We start from the raw sequence: 14,865 nt of genomic DNA on the forward strand, positions 1-14,865 counted from the left end.
TGTTTGGCCACATGCTGGTTTATGTGTTTTTAACTGAGCTGCACTGAAGCAAATTGCATTCAGCCGTTGACACGGTGACAAAGTATTAAATCTTCAATCTAATTATAATGCCATCTTCATCTTGTCTGCTGAATGTGTGACGGAAAGTAAAGTGAAAAGTAATTACTATTCAAACAGATTACATATTAAAAAGCTAGCAAATTATACAAATTGGAATCATGATGGTGTTTCAACAATCATCTATCAATTACAATAGAACTACAAACCAGACAGGATAGAAACCATTCTCCAACTGGTAGACAACATGGTCCATATATTCATACATGTGTAGTATCGGTATCAGTGTGATGTTATTATATATGTTACATGTGTGACTTAAATATACACATAATATACTACAGTTATAATTTATAGGATAGGATATATGACATGGTATACTTGGTTTGAATACAGTGTGGTATTTTTACTCATTTTGGCTGTTCTACACATATTTTAGTTTCACTACCAATGTGGACATGACTTCTAGGTGTATGTTGTATATTTGAAGGTGACATATTTTGTATTCACAATTTTCTTAAAGAGAATATCTATAAAAATATTCAAAAAGAAAGACAGCATGGAGCATCACAGAGTATTTTTTTATTAGTGGTCGCTGCTTTTAGTCCTGTTGATGGCCAATTTTCAGCAGAGCAATGAGATATTAAATTAACTTATTTTTCATTAAGTTCAATAATAAACACACATTTCTTGCTCTGTAGACTGCATTATTGCACATTTGTAGAGATTAATATTTATGCAAATAATGTACAGCAATGATTGACAAATTGATTGTTTGATTGATGATTCATTCATTCATTCATTCATTTGTTCGCTTTTTTTCAGTCCTAATTGTGTTCACTTGGCATCCTGCTTCCTGTAGCACTTTATTTCCTCGTCTGATGGGACAATCTGTGTAGATGTAATTACTGGTATGTTGGATGAAACAGCACATTAGCCTCCATCAGCATGTAGTGGTTTAATGATTAATAAAACCTCTGAGCAGGGCCTGAGTAAAAGTATGCCGGAACAACAAACCCTAAGAATGTAACCAAACTACGAATCATGCACTAACATACTGTGTGAAGCTGTGATAGATCTGCTACTTACAAGTGAATTTAAACTGAAACATTCCTATGAAACCACAGTATATGAGAAGGTGTATTATGAGCCTCATAAAGACAGTAATTTAGCTTCTTCCTTGAACACCTGATGCCACTGTTACTCTTGTATTTTCCCTCTGATTTTGCTATTCTGACTTCAAAAAAATCCCATTTCTGTCCATTATTTCTTTATTTATAACTTTCCTGTTATATGTGAACATTCAAGAGGCACAGTAACATGATCTGATATCTAATATCTATTGTCTGAGTGCTGCGGCTTTAGCTCATCCACTCATTTCTGTTGCTTGAAATGCTCACGACCTTGGAATTTAATCTTATTCGACCCATGCACTCATTGTGAGTCACTCTTGATAAGAGTGCCGGCTAAATGCCGAAAATGTAATGCAATGTCTCACTTTCCTGAAATGCAATTGTCCTTTTGATAGGTCATACCACATGGGGCGGTGTTTATCTGTCGCCATGAGCTGGGTCACTGCTGGATACTGAGCGGGCCATATTGGATGCACTGAAAATGTGAGCAACAATTTATAAACAAAAAGAGAGAGAGATTAAATGAAAATCAATTCATAGAGAGAGACCTCCACTCTGTGGTGAAGCATCATCCAATTTAATTGTGAGTATGTAAGACATGTCTTTTTAATGGAAGTTATACTTTTCATCAGCCACAGAATTTACTCTTACATATAAAGTGAGTGTAAGCAGAATCTGACCAATACTGCAATTAATGAAGTTAACTTGTTAACTTAGATTTGGGAGCAGGGCCACGCCCCAACCACACCTCTAATAACCTGTCAAGCCTTCTTATACCTGGCCAACCATCCAGCGCTGTTTGTCTAAGATTTCTCGACCCACGTTCTTTCTTCAGTTCACCTTCCTACCTCATCCTTACCCCATCCCTTCCCACATCCCTTCATCCTCTCTTCCATCCTCCCCTCATCCCTTCCCACTCAATCCGATGCACACTTCTCTTACGTCTCATTCTAGGTACCGTCTGGGGGTCTGTAATCAGCTTGGGTGGAAACACACCTGAGACGGAACCCCCACACTGAGTCTCCCTCCACCCCGGTCTTCACTACGACCTCCCAGACCAGCCCAACAAACGACATCCTATTTCCACCTCCACCCCTCCCCTTTACATCCATTCATCTGTCTCTGTCATCCAATACCTCCAGAATTTCCATTAAACCTTTAAATGACATATTGTTGTGGCGTGGTCCTTGCTGGTGAAACTGCTGTTAACTTCATCTCTTTCTAAACATACTGTATTTCCTCCCGTGTGCAAGATGAGAATCACATGAAAGTGCATCTCGGTGCTCAAGTGAAAACTTGACTGCTCAAACAGTTACAATAAACTCATATATAATGTGGATTCAAGGGTCTTTTGAGCTCAGACAATGTGGTGTTTCACATCAACAGAAGACTGCACAAGTAGTTTTAACTGAGATCCAAATATCTAAATCAATAGACATTAAATTGGCAAAATCATTAAAATTCCTTGAGTGAAAAAAAACTGAACAGATGTAAGGATTTTCTTATGTTCTTGCTCTCTTTTACTTGACTTGAGTCACGGTGTTGGCCCTCCTCCACATCTATACTTATCTTTTATTCAGAGAAGCCTACTTCGCTCAAATCTCATGCAGATTTGTTTTGTCACTGTGCCTAGCAGCATTTTGTGAGGGCATTTGAGATATTATATACCCTGTCAAAATGCTTAGTGACAATGTAAAGTAGATCTTGTGATTGTAAAAAAAAAAAATGCACACGCTTGCCTCAGTTTTTCTCAACAGCCAATGTTCTTCGCCTCGTTCATCAAATGTGTCACTTCTGCCTCCCTGTCTGCTTTTCTGTTCACCTGATTAGGAATCCCATTGGTTTTCATGGCAAGACCGGGCTACGTGGCATGTAGGCGAGTCTTGCATAGAAAACCACTGGGATCTATTCAAGGCTTCCTTTTCTTGACTCTAACTTCAACTACGCTATTCTTTGGTGGAAGGCAAATTAAAGTGCAACACATGAAATAATTTATCTTTATGTATCGGTCAATCTAAGCAATCATTAGGCTCATGCTTCAGAAAAAAGGCAAGAAGGAACTGTTTTTTTGGGGGGGAGTGAGAAGGCTGGTTGACAACTAATGAATAAAGTTTTATACATGTTGTATTTATTGCTTATTATACAAAGTTATTAAAATAATCCTCACAAGAAGCTCAGTCTCCGCTCTGAGAGAGACTTATCCCCACCCACCCCCTGGAAGAGCTTTGTCCCAAACAGCTTTAAATCTGCTCAAAGGAAGACAAATGATTTTAGAGGCAACATCATTTAAACACATAAGTGATTCATTTCATGAATATGGAGCTGTTAACTGAGACCATGGTAAATCCATGTTATGCCGTTTATTGTGCATGATGTGAATTATGCAGGCTTACATACTTTGCTATTCAGTGATAAATAGCTGTGAATCTATAAATCTGTAAGCGCAGTTCATCGTGCTGTCCACTGATATGCGATTCTGAATTATCCATGAGCATAGGCTCACAAAACTGATAACAACTGTTTGAAAATGGACAAAATAATGGACGTTATTTCACATGCTGCCCACGACTGATCATGTTGACGTTACCACACTGTCTGAACTGACAGTTTATTATACTGATTGTCCTCTATTGTTTATGACGCATAATGTTGTCTGTGTTGACCTTGCAAACTGGAACTGCAAGTGTGTCTGTTATTAATTCACAGAAACTGCTTCAACTGAATGAAATAAACATAAGTGAATAAATACATAACACCACTTTAACATACTAATTGCTGTTCACTGTGGCGGATATGATCAAGACACCATTTTTTGTTTGTATCCTGGCTATGTGAGTCAGCCTTGAGCAAATTTGGCAGTGTACTATGTGACAGATGATCCCATCTGCATCTCACAGTTAGCGACAAGTGCAGGACTGTCAGGTGTCTCATCAACACATTTCAACAGGAAAGCTCAAGGGGCAGAAGCACCAGAGCACTAACACTCTGGCCAATCAGAGCATATTAATCTAACACGCTGTTTGACTTCACTTCTTTTAACAAACATGTCAAAAACTGTTAGAAATGAAAGCTCAAGCATGATTTGGGTGTTTTATTTAGGCGTAAAGTAAGAAACAATGCCCTTTGGGTTTACTAGAATACAAGTATAAATTCATTCATCCATTCACCATGATAGCACATCACTCAAACTGTTATCAGTGCTATTTTTAGGATTACACTTCCACCTCCTAGGTGCAGTTAAGACTCGGGCATAAGAGGGCACATAGTCTAGATTTGCACTGGAGAAATGCAAAAGTTACCTCCGTAGACCGAATGAGCTGAGCTGAGGTCTTGTGTTTGCTTTGTGGTGATAAGTTTCCTATCAAAAGTGACACGTCCTCAGCATGTGAATGAGGCCATGCTTACCTACAGCGTGAAGAAGTGCTTTATATGCTGCCGGCTGAACTCGGTTATACTGCCCGGATAGACATACTGTAACATTAAGTCAGAGGAAAGACCGCACAACATCTGCCTGAAGTGCATAAAGTCCCTTCTGTGACCTTGATGACAGTTATCAGTTATTGTAAGTAGTGAGTAAACAGGAGGTGATTCTCATGCCACACTACGTTCACCTAAACAGTGTATTAAACCATTTTCTTTGTCACATTAGAATCTATGACTCCTGTTACACTTACATTTCAGCCTGCACTGTATGTTTCAGGAGTTCTTCACATCAGACTGAGGATGATATTTGCTCAGTGTGCTTAATTTTTAATCACGAAAACAAAAGATGGATGTTAAGTTCACAGAAAAGCAAGTCCTGTCTGACTACATGCAGCTTGTTTTGGTCTGATAAAGACATTATAATTGTACAGTCATTTGATAAGAAAAAATCCTGATGTTACTCTGTGCTGAAGAGACAACAGCTGGCAGTGCACTGTACATATAAGAGGATTTACAGCACAGTTTAAATCCAGTCACTCGTACAATGAAGGTAATTAGTCCTGTCACTAACTGCTCTGGGAACATTTTCAGTTTATTTTCTGGATGTTGTGTGCCCGGCGCTTGACCTTGGAGGGCAGTGGGTTAGGATAACAGGTGAAGACTCTCAGACTTTACACACTCTTTACTTTTTGTGCTCGCTGCATTTCCTCACTTGATGGTGGAAAACCTCAGAAAAGTTCTGCACTGGAGCCAAAGAGCAGCCTTTAAGAGTGAAGGGCAGTGTGTTAAAATAAGCTCACGTTAGGTCACTGTACTTCCCCAAAATATAATGCAGTGGTGCTTTCAGTTGCAGGGAAAATGGTGAATGCCACTGATGAATAAGTCCACAAAGCTCAGAGTAGATTAGACTTAAAAAAATAATAATTGACTTACCTTCTGCAAGCAGGCGCACCGCATGCACAAAGGAGGGGTCCAAGCTGTTTTTCTCGGCCACCAGTTCAGGTAAGTGCTTATCTGGGTGCATTATTATCACGGCGGACCTCTTCACCGGCCGTGCAGGTGAGACGACAGGAGTGCTGAGCGTCGGAATGCAACTGTAAACGTTCCCGCTCCTGCTTTTTCGGCAGCTTCAGTCTTTCTGAGCACCCCAAGCAACAAAAAAAAAACCCTCCTAAAAAACTAGTCGTCCCAGGTCTCCGAGATGCCCGACTGGAGGGTGAGCTGTGATTCAGAGGCGTGAGCGGCTGGAGGTTGAGTTGTGATTCAGAGGTGTGAGCCCATCTCTGCCACCGCTGCCTGCTGCCTCTCCTCGGCACCCCGCCAGACTGTCAGACTCACTGGGTCTGCAGACCGCGCGCTGCTCCCCGCCCCTCAGCAGCATTATTGGCCATATTCTGGGACTGGCGCTGCTGGAAAAACAAAGACGGTCCCCGCTGGGCAGCGCATACCAATTGGACGATGTGCTCGGAGGGAAGGATAAAAAAAAGTTCAGGTTGCACTCGGTCAGTGCTGACATTGTCCCCTGCAATAATCTCACTCTATAATGGTAGATTCAGTTGGTTTGTTGAAGGTTTTATGCATCTTATGTTGCAATATAGGCCCTTATTATAAAAAAAAAGAAGTAAGGACCCTAACCCTAATGTACATTTAAGAATACTGTGCAATAACACTATAAATGTTAAAACAGAAATAGGCCCATACCATCATGTCACTGTAAATTCATTATTCAGCACCAGCCACACTGAAAGTCTCCATAAGAGCATATTATAAAGACATTATCCTTCAGCTATAAGTCAGGGGATTCTCAAAGGATATCTGTGGAGCTTGAATTATAACTGTATAGTTGACTTTGATGTGATAAAGTTTAATTATAGCTAAATCAGTAATGTCATACTAGCAAGAGATAGTACCTTATCTCGGAGAAAAACATTTCTTATCCAATTAGTTTCTCGATTCAGTCAAGGCAAACCGTAATGTATGGTGGGCTGTGAGTTTCTTTCTTTTGTGAGAGTGTTTTCCAAAGTTCACTAGAGAAGCTTGTACCTGTGAGAAAGGTATTGTGTGGCCACTGGCAGTGCAACCTGAGTTATGGTGTCTGTGTCGCTGTCCATGGTGCTGAACACTAGAGCCTGCATGACTGGTATTTCTCTGGATGGTGTTAAATATGTGGAGAATGTGTTCATTTCTGAAGCTATAATTTTCATTATTCTAAATTAAAGCGCACCATGAGAATAATCATTTCTGTCTTTAATTAGGCTCCCTACTGGTCATTTACACTGCACCCTCTCTCCAAAGGGCTTAATCATTCTGCTCTTGTGTTGAGTAAACCACTGTTTGGCATCTTACTGAAAAGCTCTGAAGAAATTTGCTCAACTGGTATCTTTTTGAATGGGATTGCATGGCTTATGGGAGGGGAAGACAACAATATCAATGCTCTCGTTTCTCATTTCCTGTTTGCTGTGGATTTTTCTTTGGCTAATGTGTAAGTATTTGAGATTATCCCTCATTTGTTTCCTCACTCTGTTACTTGCTGAACTTGTAATCCCGTCCCAGTACGCTTTTGTTAGAATCTCAATAAAAACGTGGTCACACAGACAAGTATGTTGCATGTTTGCTTTATTTTTTATAGTAAAGCAAATTGTCCATTGATGCAATAAGATGTTTAGCAGTCTACCTTATTGTTTGTTTCAATCCCAAGAGTAAGAATATAGTCAGATTTTCACCTCCTGTCCTATTGTGGCTCAAGGAGATCAAGTCACGAACAGCTTTCCCTGCTTGTAAAGTGACACTATAAGAAGTTTTGATGTCAAGTGAGTGTTTCATTACGTCCTTTTGAAGTGATGTCAGCAATATAAGCATGAATGTTTGCATCTCATTTGAAATGCCTCTCCTGTCCCCGAGCTATGATATTGACTTGAATCGTAAAGTCATCCGCAGCACAGTGTGCAGGCTGCTTTACTTACTCACAAATTAGTTTTGAGGAGAGGAGGCTGGTGAATGGCCAATTCTAGCTCCACTTGACCTTTAGAGTTGAATCTGACTGCACTGATCAGAATCATAAAGACTGTGGCAGGACTACAGACGCTGGTGTTAGGAGAATGAGAATTAATTTGGATGTTATTCATGTTTCTTCTCCCTTTACATGCACCAACTTGGTCGAATGATCTTTGTCATTGTACAGTAATGAGACACAACTACATTTGTCTGTAAAATCCAATATTGTTCTTTTAGAAGGGTTCTACTACAGATTAAAGACTGAACATATTTTATTAACTTTTTTGTATAAATATTAGAGATATTAGAAAGCAATAATTCATCTTATATGATATTATAGCTTTTGCCTTTGCTCATTTCTGAAATGCCAATCAAGCCTAGAAGGACCCAATATTGATCATAACTTCATACTTGCATGTCCTCACCATTTCTTTTTTTTCTTCTTTTTTTCATATTAACGATTAATCCCTCGCTGAAATGAGACACAATAGAATAAAACAAGTGACTGGCCCATGTCGGCCAGTACCATCTTTGCATTTCATGCTTGCTGAACCTTCACTGATTTAATTTAATTCAATCATATGATTCGTGACAATGATGATGATGATCCTGCTGCCGTTACAGTGGCTACAAATGGCAATAATGCCTATGACTGTTAATGTCTTTTAATCTTGTAATCCTGCTGTAGTTGTAGATTTGGACTAAAGCAGGCACTGAAATAAAACAAAACAGACATAAACAGACACAATGTGCTCCTTCACCATGACATTAAAGGAAAGAGAGAAGGAAATATGAATGGGGGAAAACATCTTGTACATTGAGGAAAACTTTTATCAGTCTGCTGCATGTCACTTTGGAGAAAGAGTACTGTGGTTGACTGTTTATTTTAACATTGACACTCTCAAAACTATTGAGTTTCAACTTGGATTTGATGCATTCTTACTGCTCTCTAGTGGTTAAAGTGCAACATTGCACATTTCAGTGCTGCGTCTATGTGATGCAGATAAGCCTATCAAGGATTTCATTTATTTTCTTGAATATTCAATAAATAGAGGAGTTAAGTAATATGATTTTCTTTAATAACCAGACAATCATATTACTTAACTCTTTTTACATTTTCTATATCAGGATTGCCTCTAAATTTGCATATATGTTTAAACTTTTTAAATTCAATATTTCAAAGTTTGCTTCCAATTTAAATAACTGTAAAGCACTTTTCCTTTTGCTCAACTTATTTTTTTCTGCTTTCTTAACAGTGTCAGTTTTTCATTTGCATTACTTGTTTGCCTTGTGCATTTAGTGAGAGTCTATAAAGGATATTTTACACTAATGCACTTTATTTATTTTCATTATTGTGTATGAAGGTGAAGAGTCACATTCCACTGTTTCTCTGTTTCGTTAAGCAGGTAAGTGTTGGGGGTGGTGGTGACTTTGAGTATTTACTTTTCATACATTCACACATTTTTGGACCAGTTAAGGGGCTGGTGCTGCTTGTCTTTGCATGGAGTTCATCTCTTTTTGTGTGTGCTAAGCCTTGTAACTTTATCATTAAAGACAGCTGTCTTTACCATGCATGTGAATGTGACTACCAAGTTTGCTCTGTTAAACCTTTATTTATTCCTCACGTCAGGTTTCCTGCCTGAATCTCCAGACACAAATCAACCATTAACAAGATCAACAATCTTTTGCTTTGGGACACAAATACAGCAATTCTTCTAAAATGTGCCAACAGAATATGGAAGTTTACTGGTTTATGTCCATAAAAAAGAAAGTGTTTGACAGGTGGGTTTTTAATTATGACACTAGATAGTGTATTCCTATTATCATTTCATATCAACTTTTATATCTTGTATGTATCCTTTATAAGTGCATGTGTACTGTTGGACTTAATCTGTGTTTCCCTTTTATGTGGTAATGTACAGAAAGGGACCAGGAGGGTCCCAGGGTTTGTTGGAGGAGAACCACACAAAGAACATCTAGTATCACACAGCCTATGTTTTCCACTATATGCTTTTCCCTTTAATGGACATAGAAGGTAAGACTGTGTGTGGACCAGGTCATGTGTGCTATGAATGTACATTCACTAAATGGACTTTGCACACTACATAAAAAGGGTTGGTTTATTTCTCCCACACAGACTCTATTGTTGTACTCGTCTGTTCGACTCTGACCATATTGAAGCAGCTTTCATTTCATCTTCATCTGATCCAAGACAACTGAATCTCTTCTATCAGTGTTGATAACCACAGGTATGTGAGAAAAGCTGAAACAATGTCTCTATGCACATTGTTATTGCTTAGTCAAGTGATAAACTCTGTCCTCTTTTTGCCCCCGTTAGCTCCGCCTTCGCCAAGCCACGCACTAGAAACCAAAAAGTGTTCAAACTTTGACTTCAAAATAAAACTATACAAAAACATATACATACACTATACATCTAGCTACATATCTACTATACAACACGAAAAGGCAGGTCTATCAGGCCTGCTTGTAAAAGCTTGTTATGGTTGGTACCTACAGCTTTGTTGGTAGTCTGGTTAATTTATCATTTGTTCTTTATTTTATGATGGTTATTCTTTAATACTCAACGTTCATCAAGTTGGGCAGTGCTGCTTTTATTTTGAAAGGTTTTGTCGGAAGTCGAATCTTGAATTATATTACACTTGATTTTAGGGTGCAGGCGCTGGTCGGGATGAAGTGGAGCAAAACACTTCGAAGTCCCTCGAAATCACGTGATTATCGCGGGTTTCTCCACGCGTGAAGATCAGGAAAGGTAAGAAAAGTCCAAATGCTTCATCATCATCATCATCATCATCATCATCGTCACTAGCAGCACATATCGATTCAACCAGCTGAACGATATTAATAGCCGGGTGCTGAGAATAACCACCTGTGTGTCCGAGGAGGCTCCGCACTGCCTGAGGGGATCCGCACGTGTCCCGCAGTTTAGATCAACACTTGAAAACATGTACGAAGCAGCTGAAGGTTGCTTCAGATTTATAAAGAAGTCATCCAACACAAGTAAACACACACACACTGAAATGGCAGAATGCAAATAGCAGTAACAGCTAAAAAGATTTATTATAGTTGGTTGATTCAATGAAACCCGAATGTAACCGATAATTTAAAGCTGCTGATGTTCTTCTGGTTCACGCACATACAAACTCACATGTCCATGTTATGCTGAGCTGGGCAGAGTGGCACATCTACGTCAAGTATATGTTTACATCTTATCAATCATGAACAGTAAAGGCTTTGGAAGAGGATGAATGCCTTTTGATGGAAATTAAGTGGGGAAAAAACATTATCAGTAATATAAATGATGATCATAAAAGGTTACAACAGGTGAAAGACTTTTAAAAGCAACTAAAATACATGTATGCATGAAAAACATGGCTGCACTGTTAATGTGTTGAAAGTTAAATGTTTACTTATAAATTACTGAAAGAGTCAAGTTAATGTAAGTGACCTTTTCTGAGTAACGTTTGTTTATTTATTTTGATTTGCTCTCCATCACACAAATTCTACATGAAGTGGGACAAAGTGTTTATAGTATTTATTGTAGGTCTTGTAAAAATGCTACTAAACCTCAAAGACTGTGTGGATATTAGTTAACCAATATTTGCTCAGTTATAACTTTTGTGAGACTCCATAAACTGCTTGTGTCTTTTTCCTGCAGGAACATAAAGATGTCAGCAGTCGTAGTCGTGCATGGTGGGGCGTGGGCCATACCGGATGAACTGGCCAAGGCCTCTGTTGATGGAGTAAAGGCTGCAGCGAGTGAAGGGTTTTCAGTGCTGAAAAGAGGAGGAAGTGCGCTGGATGCTGTTGAGGCAGCTGTGCGGGCTTTGGAAGACAACACTGTGTTTAATGCAGGTATACTGCACAGGATTATTCTCACATATACAGTACTCTTCTTCTTTTCTCTAATCAACTTTAAAAAATCCTAAAACTACAACTACTCCCACCTGTCCATACAGGAGCCAATCACTGATGAGCACCATGTCTTTATCAGTTCAGTTAGGTTTGTCTGTAGTGCCCTGTCTCCATCTGCTGGTGGTGACGCCAACGTTCATCCAGACTCTATCCATAGTCGGAGTGATGATGGTCAGTGGAGGTCATGTTGCTGTGGGGCTCCCCATAATACAGCATTAATCCCAGATTTAGTCTGCACCAAAATCTAATCTATATTTTAGATTATATCTATGAATTAGTCTGCCCTGCCAGATATGATATTATATTTGCTCCCTAAACATAATCCACATGTTTAACTGTTAACATGTTAACTTCATTTTTGATATATGAAGCTACATTAAAATTACATTTTGAACTTTAGAAGCTTCTTTCTCCATTAACACCAATGGAGATCATGAGATGAGATGCATTTTATGTACCATAATATATACAAACTCTACATCAGTGATGTAGCAGTCATTAGTACTGTGCTCTTTTGCTATTTCTGTTCCACTTTGTCACCACCATGTGGACTTGTGAGGATGTAGCAGGCCACATAAAACCTCTGCTCACAAAGTTGGAAGGAAATCATATCTCCAGCCTGTCATTCTCTACACTTTGCCAGCACTGTCTTCTGTGCAGGACTCTGAAAACACCTGCATCAAATGTTTGTACATTGTATGAGTTAGTTTCTGATTGTGACGTTTATATGTAGGGCATGGGGCAGCACTCAATGCTGATGGAGAAGTGGAGCTGGATGCCATCATCATGGATGGAAAGACACTTGGTAGTGGGGCGGTGTCTTCAGTGAAGAACATTGCCAACCCTGTGTCACTGGCACGGGCAGTGATGGAAAAGGTGCCGTCTTAAATACTTTGTTTTTTGGTATTGGTATGGTATTACCCATCAATTAAAACATTATGAAATACATGTTAAATGTAACTTTTTCTTGCATGGAAAATCTCAGACTGCCCACATCATGTTGACAAGCAGAGGTGCAAACCTGTTTGCAGAGAGCATTGGCATGGTCACAGTTCCCACTGATACACTGGTGACTGGGTATGAGAGGAAAGAATGGGAGAAGCACAAGAATTATGTTACTGGAGTAATGGAAGATTTCAACTCTCAGTGGTAAGTCTAATCTGCAGTGTCTGACTTTATTTTGACCCCTTCTTGTCTGAACTTAAATTTCCTCATAAATCTCCACACAGCATCTTTTCAGCCTGAATAGCCTGGTGTGACACTACCTGAAATAAAATGAATCTAAACTCTGGAGGCCGCTTGGCAGACAATGTCCTGAATGTATTTAAAGAATGTTTTCACGAAAGTTGATACTGCAGGAGAAGAGATCTCAGAGAAATGCTAAACATAAGTATGTTTTTATATTGTCCTCTTCAAACCAAATCGAGTCAATTCTTTTTAAGTTGAACAAAAACAGACAGGGACACTGCTATTGCTTTCATTAACATTGGATAACAATGTGGTTTTGATGGCCGGCATACTATTATATTGTACCATAAGTTTCTTTAAATGTGATGACTGCTCGTTAAATGCCCTCTCCATTGTGAAACATCCACTGTATTTTGGCCCAGCTTAGACAACTGTTGTCAGTAAATGAAGACTTAGATGACTGCTGTGTGTAGCTGTTGGGGAGTGAGAGGAATTGTTAGCTACAGGAGAAGTGAAATGTATCAGCTGGCTTTGACAACTAAGAGTTGCACCGCACAGTTCATTTGCAGTATAAAAGCTTCTGATATCAATACAGAGCTCTAAGCACTGATATATCTGTTCCTGAAAGTTGATAGAGAAAAGGTACATTGTCGAGTCAAAATGGCTTGCCATGTTCTACAACGTTGCTGCTGGTAAATTAACTTATGGTGGATGTACTTTTTCTCCCATCCCAGGGCCCATGATACTGTTGGGGCGGTCGCCGTGGACTGTGCTGGTAATGTTGCCTGTGCAACATCAACCGGAGGGATAAGAAATAAAATGGTTGGCAGAGTAGGAGACTCTCCGATCATTGGTACGACTTAATTTAATTGCACTTTCTCAAATGTCACTTCTTATGCTGTCAGCTGCCGTTAGAATTAGATTAAATGAAAATGGAAGTCATCATCATCATTATCGGGGCATCATAAATAACCATTTGAACAAGTTACACTTTTAAGAGCAAATCTGTCATTTCAATTATACTCTCAACTTTGCTTTTATTATTAATTTTTGAGTTGAGTTTAGCTTCTGATAGTATTTGGGGACACCAGTATGTGAAATGTTGTTTCACAGTTGTTTAATATAATCTAATGTTTTTTTTTTCATGTTCTCTCTTGTAAATAAGGCTCTGGAGGATACGCAGACAACTTCAGTGGTGCAGTGTCTTGTACCGGTCACGGAGAGTCTATTCTTAAAGTCACGTTGGCCAGACTCATTCTTTCACATATTGAACAAGGTAACAAGGTCACACTTTCAAACTCTCTACATTAAGACAAGCCACATACAGTATGTCAGACTTTTACAAATGATGTACTTTAGGATTCAAAGATTGAATGTCCGCTCTTTAGCATTCTTTTAGCATTCTGGCTTTCACAGACATGGGTTTGCAAGTATTTAGGTGTTATTTATCTGAAAATGGCAGCAACAACCACAGTATATATGGATACACTTGTCTATTTGTTGTGTATTGTCTTGTGGAATGACATGACTGCACATTGAGTCCTTCAATGTGTTCCTTAGTTAACTATTTTCATTAATTTTCATATTTCCTCTTCCCCTACGCAGGTAAATCAGCAGCAGATTCTTCACAGTTGTCTCTGCAGTACATGGCAGACCGTGTCCACGGTGCAGGAGGAGCTATTGTAGTTTCTCCATCAGGACAGTGGGCTGCCACATTCACTACAGAGCGAATGGCTTGGGCAGCAGTGGATCATGATGTTCTGTGGTATGGATTAGACCCAAATGAAAGACTTAAACAGCAGTTATCCCAGTAACCATTTTAACACAGGTTTTATCCTCATTATTAATAGTACTGAGCCACGTAATAGGGAGCTGTGTTTTCTATCCAAATCAAATGAGTAGTGTTTTCCTCTTTCTAATCTGCTATGTCAAAGCTACGCACTTTGACACGTATGTACACTGAAATATAAACTGTAAAAGATGGAGAAGGTGGATATTAGACTAGTTAAGTCTCAAGATCTCTGTTGGGCAACTAGTGCATACATTTGACTAGTTTTTCTTATCCCCTGAATTCTGGATTGCATATTACATATGCAAATATGGGATGTCTCATTTATTTTATCAAAATCTCTTAAAC

The 14,865-nt window shown here is 39.1% G+C and overlaps 2 protein-coding genes across 2 annotated transcripts in view; one reads left to right on the forward strand and one right to left on the reverse strand.

The window, feature by feature from the left end:
- khdrbs2 (KH domain containing, RNA binding, signal transduction associated 2) overlaps nt 1-5,637 on the reverse strand; it is a 51,776-nt gene extending 46,139 nt beyond the window's left edge. Inside the window, exon 1 of the mRNA XM_070916409.1 lies at nt 5,547-5,637. Within this exon, the coding sequence (XP_070772510.1) occupies nt 5,547-5,637 (91 nt within the window). The remainder of the gene's footprint in view (nt 1-5,546) is intronic.
- Nucleotides 5,638-10,345: 4,708 nt separating this feature from the next.
- Nucleotides 10,346-14,542, forward strand: LOC139294615 (isoaspartyl peptidase/L-asparaginase). Its single transcript, XM_070916538.1, has 7 exons — nt 10,346-10,377; nt 11,284-11,480; nt 12,274-12,416; nt 12,526-12,689; nt 13,463-13,581; nt 13,894-14,004; nt 14,334-14,542. Exons 2-7 carry the CDS (start codon nt 11,294-11,296, stop codon nt 14,540-14,542), a joined length of 933 nt encoding a protein of 310 aa, XP_070772639.1. The 5' UTR covers nt 10,346-10,377; nt 11,284-11,293.
- The last annotated feature ends 323 nt before the right edge of the window (nt 14,543-14,865 follow it).

The sequence above is a fragment of the Enoplosus armatus genome, chromosome 12 (assembly GCF_043641665.1).
Source record: "Enoplosus armatus isolate fEnoArm2 chromosome 12, fEnoArm2.hap1, whole genome shotgun sequence".
NCBI classification, from domain to species: Eukaryota; Metazoa; Chordata; class Actinopteri; order Centrarchiformes; family Enoplosidae; genus Enoplosus; species Enoplosus armatus.

What these genes read in the sequence shown, in the direction of transcription:
- LOC139294615 (XM_070916538.1), top strand. Translation starts at nt 11,294, where the DNA reads ATGTCAGCAGTCGTAGTCGTGCATGGTGGGGCGTGGGCCATACCGGAT. An exon ending in GAAGATTTCAACTCTCAGTG is followed by an intron (nt 12,690 to 13,462) that starts GTAAGTCTAATC and finishes CTCCCATCCCAG; the next exon opens with GGCCCATGATACTGTTGGGG. An exon ending in TCTTTCACATATTGAACAAG is followed by an intron (nt 14,005 to 14,333) that starts GTAACAAGGTCA and finishes TCCCCTACGCAG; the next exon opens with GTAAATCAGCAGCAGATTCT.